The 13,023-nt window shown below is 44.7% G+C and overlaps 1 protein-coding gene across 3 annotated transcripts in view; it reads left to right on the top strand.

Moving 5' to 3' along the window:
* The window catches only part of LOC309360063 (olfactory receptor 6V1-like), a 114,108-nt gene that overhangs the window by 15,994 nt on the left and 85,091 nt on the right, over positions 1 to 13,023 (top strand). The window contains exons 1-2 of one of the 3 annotated variants that reach the window (XM_081894616.1): positions 7,288 to 7,590; positions 11,179 to 12,629. In XM_081894616.1, coding sequence (XP_081750742.1) covers positions 11,204 to 12,148 — 945 coding nt within the window. In that variant the 5' untranslated portion in view covers positions 7,288 to 7,590; positions 11,179 to 11,203 and the 3' untranslated portion in view covers positions 12,149 to 12,629. Of the gene's footprint in view, positions 1 to 7,287; positions 7,591 to 9,485; positions 12,630 to 13,023 lie in introns of those variants that run through there. The other 2 variants (XM_081894617.1, XR_014163934.1) reach the window with 2 other exon arrangements.

Below are 13,023 nucleotides of genomic sequence, written 5' to 3'. Positions count from 1 at the left end.
TTCACCCAGGAGTCACGTTTTCTTTCAGAAATGGGGCACAGCAGAGACTGTGGTGCCTTTATGATATACGGTTTATCTACACACATATATACAACCTGAACCTATGATGAAGGGGTTTGCAGCATTAACACCCCAAGAGGGTCTTGTTTCTCCCACAGCTGCAGCCTTGGATTCAAACAGAAATCTTCCCTGCCTTTCCCCCTCAAGATCTGCATCTACAAACGTAGTCAGGGCTGCCAAAAAGATAGGGCCAGTTTTGCTTGTGAAGACACAACCACCTGGGTGTCACCCAGAATACGCTAAACCTATAAGGCACGTTCTTTCTCTCAAAGAATTCTGGGTATTGTAGTTTACCCAGGGCTGCTCCTACCATTAGGCAGGGTGAGCTGACTGCCTCAGGCAGCATATGCTAGGAGGCAGTGGTGCTGCTCAGCTGTGTGCCGTGTCCTTTGCTGTCCACCTTTATAATTATCCTGCTGATCTCCTTCAGGATCAGTGCAGTGCCCAGTTCCTAGCACTGACGTAGGATTCAGCACATTGGGTAACCTCATGAAGAAAAGCAATCTATAATTTTTCTAGTACATGAATGACATGGTCTACATCCTGAGGCTCCAAGACTTTGGCCACCTCATGAGAGGAGAAGACTCCCTGGAAAAGACCCTATTGTTGGGAAAGATTGAGGGCACAAGGAGAAGGGGACGACAGAGGACGAGATGGTTAGACAGTGTTCTCGAAGCTACCAGCATGAGTTTGACCAAACTGCGGGAGGCAGTGGAAGACAGGAGTGCCTGGCGTGCTCTGGTCCAGGGGGTCACGAAGAGTCGGACATGACTAAACAACAACAACAACATCCCATCACTAGTAAGTCATCTTCACAGCCTTCTTCTCTTTGCTGATGTCCCTTTGCACCAACCTCTTAAGCAACCCGCATGTGTCCCTGCAATCTGCCCTGGTTTGCTTTTTTTTCCCATTTCATCTATACTCTTTCAAGATGGGATGTAAGAAAACCCACAGACTTCAATATATCAATCCACTCTTTGCGGGGGGCGGGGAGAGGATGATGTGTTCCCCCCCATCTTCACTCACTTTCTGAGGAATCTTATACCTTCTGCACCCCTTGCTGAATGCTGTTTTGTGTCGAGATGATGTCTTCAGGGTACAAAACAGTGTTTTCTCAGAGTTCAGAGGCTCCCTTGGCAAGCCTGCACTGGGAGCTGCTTAAGAAGCTAATGGTGTAACGCATCACATCAAGGCTTTCAACATCCATAGCTATAAACAAGGCCCTGGAGTCTTCAGGGTTTCATCCTGGAAGTGGAAGAAATGAGCTGGTGCCCTTCAAATTTAATACAAGCTAGAGAAACTCAGCATCCATCTAAATCAGGCTCATGTCTACAAGTTACGTTTTCCAAACAGAAACTTTTTAATTAGCTCCACGGAGGCTTCAAGAGAGCATTCCCTAATTATTGTCAGCTTGTCCAATTTCTAATAACTCCTCATATGTATTTGTGAGCCAGCAATTGGCTTCAGAAATAGCTGCAACATCTCAAATATTATTCAGCTTGTTGTGATGAACTACGGCATTGATCACATTTTTTTTAAAAAACGCTCCGATTAATCTTGTTCAATTTCCTGATATATGTTTCAGGATTCTGTGGGGGTGGGGGAGAGTATTTTCTTGAGACCCATGATGTGTCCCCGCATACACAAATCATCTATTCACTATGCTCTGCTTGCATATTTGTAAATAAAGCAAATGTCACAAAGATGACACAAGTTTCCAGCGCTCTTTCCTCCAAAGGAAAATAATCCCTGTAACATTGCCAATGAAATTATAATATAGACCTATGTATTATTATTATTAAAGGGATGCGGGTGGTGCTGTGGGTAAAACCTCAGTCCCTAGGACTTGCTCCCGTCGTTCGGTCCCCGCTCCTGCCCACCTAGCAGTTCGAAAGCACCCTTAAGTGCAAGTAGATAAATAGGTACCGCTTTATAGCGAGAAGGTAAACGGCGTTTCCGTGTGCTGCGCTGGTGCCGGCTCGCCAGAGCAGCTTCGTCACGCTGGCCACGTGACCCGGAAGTGTCTTCGGATGGCGCTGGCTCCCGGCCTCTTGAGCGAGATGAGCGCACAACCCTAGAGTCGGACACGACTGGCCCGTACGGGCAGGGGTACCTTTATTATTATTATTATTGTCTATACCAAGACTCCACATTAATCAAGAATTATCTATAATCTTATGCAGGCGACTCTCAAGTTTAAACTGTAATCGTGTTTCCTTGGAGTGCAGTAATATTTTAACCGCACACCAAAGATGGTGATAGTCAACTTGCCTGCCCCATTACAATATAATGGGACATAAGGAAATGTGTCATTTGTTGGATCAAAATCTCAGCTTAGTTTGCCATGCACAGCATCTGTTGTGCGTTTGAACCCTGTTTTGTCTATGAACCATACTGGATCTGAGCATTAAAGAGTTTGGGCAGAAACTGTACTCTGAATTTGAAATCTTCATCATCCACTGGGAGTCAGGACAATTATTGTTTATGCAGCACTGGTAAGACTCATGAACACATGGTGTTTCTTAATGGTCCAGTAGATAAAGAGGAAATGCAGCAGGTTATCAAAAAGCTGAAAAGACTGAAAGCCCCAGGGATGGCTGGCTTCAGAAATGGTGGAAAGGCATTCATTTCACATGGTTAGGTCCCATCTCAGCAGTAAAAATGAACGTATTGCACCTATTCAATCCCTTCCTGTGTGGCTTGAGCTCAAAGAACAATGTCGGTGGCATTGACTTCTCAATGGCTATATTGACACTGGGGAAAATTGTTGGCTGAATAACCATGTTTGTTATAGCCACCAGAGGGAGGGAGGTATAGATATTCCTATTTTGCCATTTTATTGCCGCTTCCATAAAATTTCATACGTTGCTTAAAGAGGATTGAAGTTGCGTCTTCTGAGGTGACTGTCTTTTTACCCTCACTGCTGATCGTCCATATAATTATGAGCACGGAAAGGTGAGGGTAGGATTCACGTAGTCCTGTCAGTGGAAGCCTTCCACAAGGTCGCCTGCTTCTACAACAGGGCTTTCCCCCCACCCCTGCCCACTGTGTGCCCCCATGCCACATCCCGCAAATGACTTGGGCACGGGAGAACTCCTAGAAGCATGCAAGGAGGAGCCAGGGTATGTGTGTTCATTCTGGTTCTAACAGAACATTCAACATAGCCCAATGATTATTATTTTTTTGCAGGGAGAACTTAGCCCAATGTTGAATTCCTCCCAGGAAGTGCTCCCCCCCCCCACACACACTTTGCATTTTTTGTGTGCGTGCAAATTGGTCTTAGAGTTCCTGGCATCACCTTTGGTCCAGCTCCGAGGGCCTTCTGGCGGTTCCCTCACTGCGAGAGGCCAAGTTACAGGGAACCAGGCAGAGGGCCTTCTCGGTAGTGGCGCCCTCCCTGTGGAACGCCCTCCCACTAGATGTCAAGAAGAACAACAACTACCAGACTTTTAGAAGACATCTGAAGGCAGCCCTGTTCAGGGAAGTTTTTAATATGTGACATTTTAGTGTATTTTTCATCTTTGTTGGAAGCTGCCCAAAGTGGCTGGGGAAACTCAGCCAGATGGGCGGGGTACAAATATATTATTATTATTATTATTATTATTATTATTATTATTATTATTATTATTATTATTATTATTTTCTCACGTGAGAGTGGATTTTTAAAATAGCATTGGTTGATTGATTGATTGATTGATTGATTGATTGATTGAGATTTACAAAGGAAGTTCCCTGAGCCACCTGGACAACTCCTCTCAAGATGCAGCATGCCGTAAAAATTCAAGTCAATAACCACTGCTTGTTCTCATTCCAGATGGCTCATAAATAAAGAAAAATTCCATGTTCAGACTAACCAAAAGATCTCGAAGGCAGATGGGAAATGAGTCCCTGTGTTCCTTTCCAACATGCCAACTTCAAATTATTGGTCAACTGTTCAATAAGCACAGTCTGCCAGACTTTATTGTACCAATTTGTTGGAGATGCTCCCTGAAGGTTCTTCCAAAATCTAGCTATTATTAGCCTGGCTGCTTCAAGTAGAAAACTTATTAGGGGTTTAAAATGTAAGTCCACATTCTCTCCTCGAAAAAGGTCCAGCCTTTGCAAACGAGAGTACTTGTTCACAATCTGCCAACACAGCCTTCTGTTTTTGTGTGCACAAATCATATAACTGACACTTACCTGTCAAAGTAACTGCCTTCCACATATCTGTCCAATTGTCGGTTTGAGTTTGCATATTAATATCTTGCTAATCATGGGTTTGATGGAATAATTTAGACCTTAATGCAAAAGATGCTGTAAGATTTCAGTCCCGTGGTATCTTGTTTCAAAAAGGAAGTTGGGTGGACCTCCCAGAAATTTTTGTTTTAGCAGGTATGTGGGACAGCGGAACATTAGCACTTAATGGGGTGGGGGTGGGGAGAGATACCAGCACTAAAGGCAGTATAGGGAGGTCTAGCACCGAGGGCCTTCTGGTGGTTCCCTCACTGCAAGAAGCCAAGTTACAGGGAACCAGGCAGAGGGCCTTCTTGGTAGTGGCACCCGCCCTGTGCAACGCCCTCCCACCAGATGTCAAAGAGAAGAACAACTACCAGACTTTTAGAAGACATCTGAAGGAAGCCCTGTTTAGGGAAGCTTTTAATGTTTAACAGACCACTGTATTTTAATACTTTGTTAGAAGCCACCCAGAGTAGCTGGGGAAACCCAGCCAGATGGGCGGGGTATAAATAATAAATTGTTGTTATTGTTGTAATAATAATAATAATAATAATAATAATAATAATAATAATAATAATAATTTATTCTTTGATTGAAAATTTCCTTCTTCTAAGTCTGCTCACCCTCTTGGTGTGGCAGCACTGTGGGACGGCAGAGGTTCCCTTAAGGCCCTGATGAGGAAATTGCAGCATCAGTGTCCTGTCGGGATAGGTGGCACTGGCTTATGCCTATCAGGAGCTGGATCCGAGCCTGCACCCAGGACTGGTAAATGGGGGTGCAGGTTTGGTCATGGGCTGGGCCGGGCGGTGGAGCCAACAGAGCAGGAAGCTACCTGTTTTTCCTTCGCCGGGTTCCCCACCCACCAACCCTTGGTTCAAGCTGATGGTCAATGACCTTGCTGTAGCTACAGTGGTCGCTGTATTCTGGGGCCGGGTAGGAATTTGTCCACCAGGCATATTGGCTCCAGCCTGGTGGTTTTGGCTACCTCATAGCAATTGTCACAGCTTGGTTAGGCATTGGGGCAATGTCTTGTCTTGGATGGAGGAGAGGTTGTAGTCTCCGCCTGTCAGGAGTTCAGCCTACACTCGAGTAGGACCCTGGCAGAGACACATGCCCGACTGGCATGTTCTCTCCCTCCTGGTCTTTTGTTCGGGAGCTTCAAAAGCTTTCTTCAGCCTGAACATCACAGCGACCCATGCCAACCAACACTGGCACACTTAGGGATACTCAGAGTTTGTGCATCATGCATGACAGACCTCAGCAACTCAGCATTTTGGCTAATCTACTTTATTTACATCTAAACACACACGGAGCACTGCAACATGGCTCCCTCTCCCTCTAGCATCAGACAGCAAAGAGAAAAAGAACAAAGGACAATAATCCCACTTCATGGAACACAGTAACACAAACATCCTGTCTCCGTCACTTCCCACTCGATGGAGTCAAAACACATACCGTCATGTGAAAGACAAAAGTCCCGTGACTGCAATCATGGAGCAGGAATTCTAACACCGCCTGTCCCTCCAAACACTGGGGTATCCTGTTAAAGGGATCCACGAGGAATTGTCCTGTCCTCATACCCAGCTGGGGTCCAGGGTCAATGACACTCCCCCCCAGACCGCAGTTCCTGTGGGGGTCACCCTATTTGATGTAAGTCCTAAGAACCCCTGCCCGGATTTACCTACGCAATACTTCCAGCAGACGGACCGGAAGTATTCTTTGATTGCCCCATGCCCAAACCAAACCTCCTTCAATTAAGTTGTGGCCTGTTTCAATACAAACCAATCTCAGCGGTCTTCTAATTCTATGGGGGTTGGGGTCTGGGGGCACAATGTCTGGGCCTGCAATTTCTGATGTGTGAGGACACTCATTATGTGTGAACGTTACTGCTTACTCTGGCTCCAGTGCTCCCCCACTGGTGGTGTTTGTAGCTGAATGCACATGACATTAGCCCCGATCCATAGGTATCCTGTCGCTTCTTGAGAAATACTCCTTCTTGACACACTTTCCCTCCAACCAGCTTCCCTCCAGTTAGAAAGCAGACGCTGCTGTTAAGAGGAGGTGTGTGCATTCAGCTCTTGTGCATGTGCAGATAACAGCTTCATTGAATTCATTAAGTTCAGTGCAGGGAAACAAATCACGAAATGGGCATCAGATGAGGAACATCCCTGCTCCCTTTCTGATATGAACGGCAACAATAAAAAGCAGGGAGAAACCACCTCCTGGTGTTTCAAAGCGCTAACTAATGTGTACAGTGGTACCTTGGGTTAAGAACTTAATTAATTCTGGAGGTCTGTTCTTAATCTGAAACTGGTCTTAACCTGAGGTACCACTTTAGCTAATGGGGCCTCCTGCTGCCACTGAGCGATTTCTGTTCTCATCCTGAGGTAAAGTTCTTAACCCGAGGCACTATTTCTGGGTTAGTGGAGTTTGTAACCTGAAGCGTCAGTAACCCGAGGTACCACTGTACACACTTTCAGACTTAAGGCACATAGTTGTGAAACGAAAAGCACAGTTTGGAAGGCTGCTTCCTTCCCTGATACAAAATACACCCAGTGGAAGAGGAGGATGGTCACCACATGTCGGTCAGGAATAAGGTGCTCAGTTCCCTCACATTGGTCCCATGGACCACACAGAGCAATTAAGACACTGTCAAATCGCTTGCCTTGCTCCTTCCACATTCTGCAATAAGCATAGATGATTTATTCTTTCTGCAGCAGGTGGAAGGAGACCACGTGGCTGAGAAGTGAAGGTGGGAACAGGCCTTGCAGAGAGATGTCTTTTCTCCCCAGACGTGGATTTTCAGAGCGCCTTCTCAAAAAGAGACGGCGCAGAGCAAGATTCTGATGTTACTCTCAGCACCCCTGTGGATCACAGCTCCCTCCCGCTCCACCCCACCCACCTTGAAGCTCTTTCAGTCTCCTGGGAGCATAAGACAGGCTGCAAATAAAACTTTTATTATAAAAGTACTTGATCACATACAGCACTCTGAATGTGGAAGAAATCAGGAACAGAGAATCTCTTCCAAATGCAGTTGTCTGGAAAATACTAAGATGCTCTTTCTAGATCAATGCACACTTCTGGGTTTTTCTGGATCTTGTACCAGAGAAAAGAAGGCATGACTGTGCTCATTAAAAACGGGGGGGGGGGGGAGAGATCTTAGAGAGAAATAGATGTTGAGGAGATCAAAACAAGCAGGCATTTAAATTGCTTTCTCTGTGTGAATCCAACCCTAAGCTGCCTGCCTCACTTCTCTACACATGGAAGAATCTTTTGCTTTCGTATCTAGCCTGTGTTCCAAAGACTCACAGCACTGTAAGTAATTTCCTAAGATTACTCTCCCATTGATTTATTCCACTGGATGCTCTGGGGCCCTCCAGTCTTACTACCTGCCCTGAAACAAGAGGTACCACACCAACAGGAAGCTTGTGGGTTGGATCCAGCTCCTGAACCTATTTTGCTTGGCTCACACTGTCCCAATCGAACTTTAATTACGGCGTGTTTAAAATGCATTACTCATAGTTTCACTTGTAAGGCAAAAGAAAAAAGAAAATTGCTTTCAAACATCACATTATTCAACCCAATAATGTTACATTTCCTTTGGGTCCTGCATGGAATTTCTCAATGGGTGGCACTTAGAGACTTTTATTATAAGGTCAGGCAACTCTAGGCTTACTATACATCAGGAAAACTCCTGACATGTCCTGTTGCTGGTGTCAGGAATTTTACTTTTTTAAATATGGCAACCCTAGGTAACCCAAAATATGTAGAGAAGCCCCTGGACCACATTTGGATAATAAAGTGACCTGGGGGGGGGGATACATTACATGAAGCCTCTCCAACTGGTGCCCACCGTTTCCCCACCCTTAAAACTTCTGTGATTTCCTTGAGCTGTTTTGCTAAATTGGGTAAAAAATAGAAGGGGGCAGCTTAAATTAAAAGATGAGATTGGTTAAAAAAACCAAGCTTGTGCAAAACCAGGAAGCCCAAATCTTTAAAATTCTACATATTTGTTGAAAGTTTTCAATGTAATGCAAGTTACTCAGGCAATAAAAAAAGAATATGCCTTGTCAAGAACATGCATAGTAAATAGGAGCAACATAAAAATACAAAGTGACAAAGGTGCACTCAGGGCAGGATTTTTTTTTAGCAACCAGACACTCATAGAGGCCCCACTCAACAAATACTTATTAATACTATGGATCTCATTCCCACAGGAGTTAGTAATGCCCATTGTTAGCTTCTGGGTGGGGGAGTTTGTGCAAAATCACCTTACATTTCTCAAGCAAATGGGTTCACTTAAAAAAAGGGAGGTTGGGATGGGTTGGGGGGGGACAGATGTTCTGCAGGCCAAAACAAGCTCGTCTTCTCAATAAATAAGTACCATATATGCTTGTTGGGACGCGGGTGGCGCTGTAGGTTAAACCATAGAGCCTAGGACTTGCCGATCAGAAGGTTGGCGGTTCAAATCCCCGCGACGGAGTGAGCTCCCGTTGCTCGGTCCCTGCTCCTGCCAACCTAGCAATTCGAAAGTGCACGTCAAAGTGCAAGTAGATAAATAGGTACCGCTCTGGCGTTTCCGTGCGCTGCTCTGGTTCACCAGAAGCGGCTTAGTCCTGCTGGCCACATGACCCGGAAGCTGTACTCCGGCTCCCTCGGCCAATAAAGTGAGATGAGTGCCGCAACCCCAGAGTCGGCCATGACTGGACCTAATGGTCAGGGGTCCCTTTACCTTTACCTTTTTATGCTTATTGGAGTGAATGAGGATGCTTACAAAAATCCTATTCAAGTTTCAGAGGGTCTCTCCAGACAAGTGGTTTTTTTGTGTCTGTATTTTGCAACATATCATTGACACAACAATGGTGTGTTAGTGGCAGATTTATACTGGACATCAGTCTGCTCTTTTTTTGGTTGTTCTGTGATAGATCTCCAGTGTTACCTTATTAGCATCGTTCTGAAATCCTGGACACCTGATTGTGTTTTCCAAAACAACGTGACACCACAATGTGATTTCGGTTCAAAAAATGCAACCCAAATATGCATATTTTGTGCAGTATGCACAAAGCACATTTTTAAAGGGGAAATGAATTGAAAATCTTACACAAAGGTGCCTTTAAGGAGAAGAACGTATACAAAATGTGTATAAAATACATACAATTTAGAAGTGTGGGGTTTTTTTTTACTTTTTTATCTAGAAAAAGTGGATGGGACAGACCATTCAAAACTGTCATGAAGTGGAAATAGGGTAATTTATCTATCCTTAGCTTGTGAGCTTCCTTATTCCGAGACATCTGACTGGCCAGTGTTGGAAACAGCAGGCTGGTCTAGATGAAACATCTGATTTTAAGAAAATCTTTTCTTACATTCAAATGGAGAGCAAAGACAACTGTGGAACATAGAAAGAGAAGGTAGAGAAAGACTTGTGAATTTAGGAACAAAAATGTGATATGGGATGCAGAGAGGGAAGAAAGTACTAAGGGGAGAGGCAAGATGATATGAGGGATGCAGCAGAGAGAATGAAGAGGGGACCTGCTATGGAGTGTTCAGGGGAAAGGCATTTAAAAGATAATCGGTTAAAAAGAAAGTGTTGGGTAACGAAGGAGTGTAGCCCTCCTGAGCTAATAAAAAATATGGTTATGGATTAGTCAGCAGTTCTGCTCCAAGATATGATTTGGGGAGAAGAGAGGAGGGAGGGACTGTTCTTTATCAAGGACAAGAAAGCCAGAACCACCACTGACACCTGCTGTACCTTCCAGAACTGTAACTCAAAGACTTGGGCCTGAGCTTGCTTTTCCCTCCTCCCTCCCTTTCATTCTTTTCTTGTGTGTCATGTCTTTTTAGATTGTGAGCCTGAGGATGGGAGCCACTGAAGAACTGGTTTTTGTAAGCTGCGTTGAGAGCTTTTTTGGCAGGGTACGAATGCACTGGCAAATAAATCACAGTGTGCTTTGGGTGGGGAGGGGGTGGCTCCCATCTAATTTGGTGGTTCTTGATTCTAAAAGGGAAGCTGGGATAGAAGCCTGCCGGGCGAGTGAGAGCCCTGGCACACTGTCTAGCCAGGCTCATCATCTTACAAAATATGAAATAATCCAAACAGACCTATAAGCAAAGGTCTCCCTATTCACAGCCTACATTCCAGCCTCCAGACGGTTTGCTCTCCCTTCTGAGGAGCTTATTTTACATCTTCACTGAGTCTGAAACGACTCAAAAGCAACCCAATACCTTTATCACATGATCTAAGGTTACACCACTCACATGTTAGCTACCAGAGAAACAACAATCAGTTAGCAAGAACTCAAAAGTGCTTGCCCCAGCTTTCAATACAGCCGCATGGAAAATCCCCGTGTTAGCAACAATCATTAATACACATAGCCATTCCCATTTCAGTAAACTAAACAATATTACTTAACAGGGTAGCCTTTTCCTGACCCCTTTGGGATACAAGTGGGGCATCAAAACTAAAAACGACAGACATCATGAAAATCTTCAACTCCATATTGATCGCAGTGAGTTCTTCGTTCCTTCAGTAGCGCTAGGACAGAGAGTAGCTCATGTTGCCCCGACCATCATGGCAAATAGTCAGGGATAATAGGAATTATAGCACAGCAACATATGGTGACCCCCTGCTCTGAAGCTTTGTTATTGTCTTCTTACCTATGAATGGGGTTAACCTTTCTGGTTCTCTGTCTGCGCAAGTGTTTTATCTTCAGATTACCCTTCTTTTGGGGGTTGGTAATGTGCTTGTTCTCCCCACTGCCCTTTTCGTTCTCTCAATAGGTTGTGCATGATTATGAGGCAACGTGACAATGGCCTACACAAGGAGAAAGCTGGGGAGGGGGGGAGATGCCACCACCACCCCTTTATCCAGCAAAGACTAATCTGCTTATTTTACTTGTCCTTCAGAGAGAAGAGTGGAAAAAACTGGGTGATGAGAAACCAAACACACACTGCAGAATTCATCCTGATAGGCTTCTCAACAACAATGTGGTTGCAGAATGTTCTGTTTGCACCATGCCTGGCGTTCTACCTGGTTTTGTTAGGTGGAAACACTGCTATTGTTACAATGGCCTGTCTGGATCCTCGTCTTCACACACCTATGTATTTCTTCCTGTGTAATTTCTCTGTGGCAGAGACTCTGGTCACATCCACTGTCGTCCCCAGAATGTTGGCAGGCCTAATGGTGGAAAGAAGCGCTATATCCTTTGGAGGGTGCCTGGCTCAGTTTTACTTCTATTTTTCACTGGGATCCACAACCTTCCTTCTGCTGGCTGTAATGTCAATTGACCGCTACGTGGCCATTTGCCATCCTCTGCATTACTCTGTCATCCTGAGCGGCAGAGTTTGCATCCAGCTTGCCCTTGGATCCTGGGCGATTCCCTTTCTTTTCATGATTCCCCCAACCATATTAAGGTCCCTGCTATCCTTTTGCAGCTCTAACCAGATTGACCACTTCTTCTGCGATAACGCACCCTTGCTCAAACTCTCCTGCTCGGACACCCGCCTCATTGAGCTCGGGGACTTCCTCCTTGCGATTCTGTTTGTTTTAAGCTCTTTTGTTGTCATAATAGCATCCTACGTCGCTATCATCTCCACCGTTCTGAAGATCCCCTCTAACACTGGTCGGCAGAAGACCTTCTCAACCTGCACCTCACATCTCGCTGTGGTGGGCATCGGTTATGGCACTGTTATCTTCATCTACGTGAGGCCTGGCAAGAGCCACTCCACAGATATGAACAAAATGGTAGCCCTCTTGACGGCTGTAGTGACCCCATTCCTAAATCCCTTCATTTTCACTTTGAGGAATCAGAAGGTCAAGGAGGTCTTCAGTGACTGGTTGGGGAATTTAAGAGGTTTACAGAGAACAAAACTGTGATTGGTGAGAATCATAAAAAAGGACTGCATTTCTGGTTCAGACCAAGGTCCATCTGGTCTAGCAAAGTATTTAACAGTATCCAGTAAGGATTCTCTGGACACTCAGAAAGAGAGCATGAAAATGCTGACCATTATTTATTGTCCTCCACAGCACCTGGTGTTCAGATGTATATGGAAATTCATTGTAGCTATCATGGCTTATAGCAGTTGGCAGAGATAGCGACAGGTTTCAGAATTTCTCTGCACCTCTGGGGATAGTCAACTGGCCTATGGATATTTGCTTCTTTTAATATTTTTAGCCTGTTGTACCGAATGCCGTCTTTGGCACACAGACCAACTTCGTCACATAAAAATCCTGCTTTGTCTTTTATATACTTTTTATATTTTATGATTTTTATTATCCAAATCATACCAATAAAGGCTGGATGAGTATAGACTTTGTAGTCTTTTCTGGGCTTCCAACAGAGAGCCCCTTGGTGGAAATGCACACCTTGGAGGCTTCTGGTCTTAGAATAATTATAATTTTATTACAGATAGGTAGCCGTGTTGGTCTGCCATAGTCAAAACAAAACAAAATTCCTTCCAGTAGCACCTTAAAGACCAACTAAGTCAGTTCTTGGTATGAGCTTTCGTGTGCATGCACACTTCTTCAGATAGGAATTGGTATCTGAAGAAGTGTGCATGCACACGAAAGCTCATACCAAGAACTGACTTAGTTGGTCTTTAAGGTGCTACTGGAAGGAATTTTTTTTTTGTTATAATTTAATTATTTATACCCCACCCATCTGGCTGGGTTTCCCCAGCCACTCTTGCCAGTCAGAATGAATTTTTAAAATTGAAGCAGAGTGGGAAAGAACTCCTTGGGATTTCTGTTTG

Source organism: Podarcis melisellensis (assembly GCF_964234715.1).
Source record: "Podarcis melisellensis genome assembly, chromosome: 17".
NCBI classification, from domain to species: Eukaryota; Metazoa; Chordata; class Lepidosauria; order Squamata; family Lacertidae; genus Podarcis; species Podarcis melisellensis.
The sequence above is the reverse complement of the archived record's forward strand: the minus strand, read 5'-3'. Positions and strand labels throughout refer to the sequence as shown.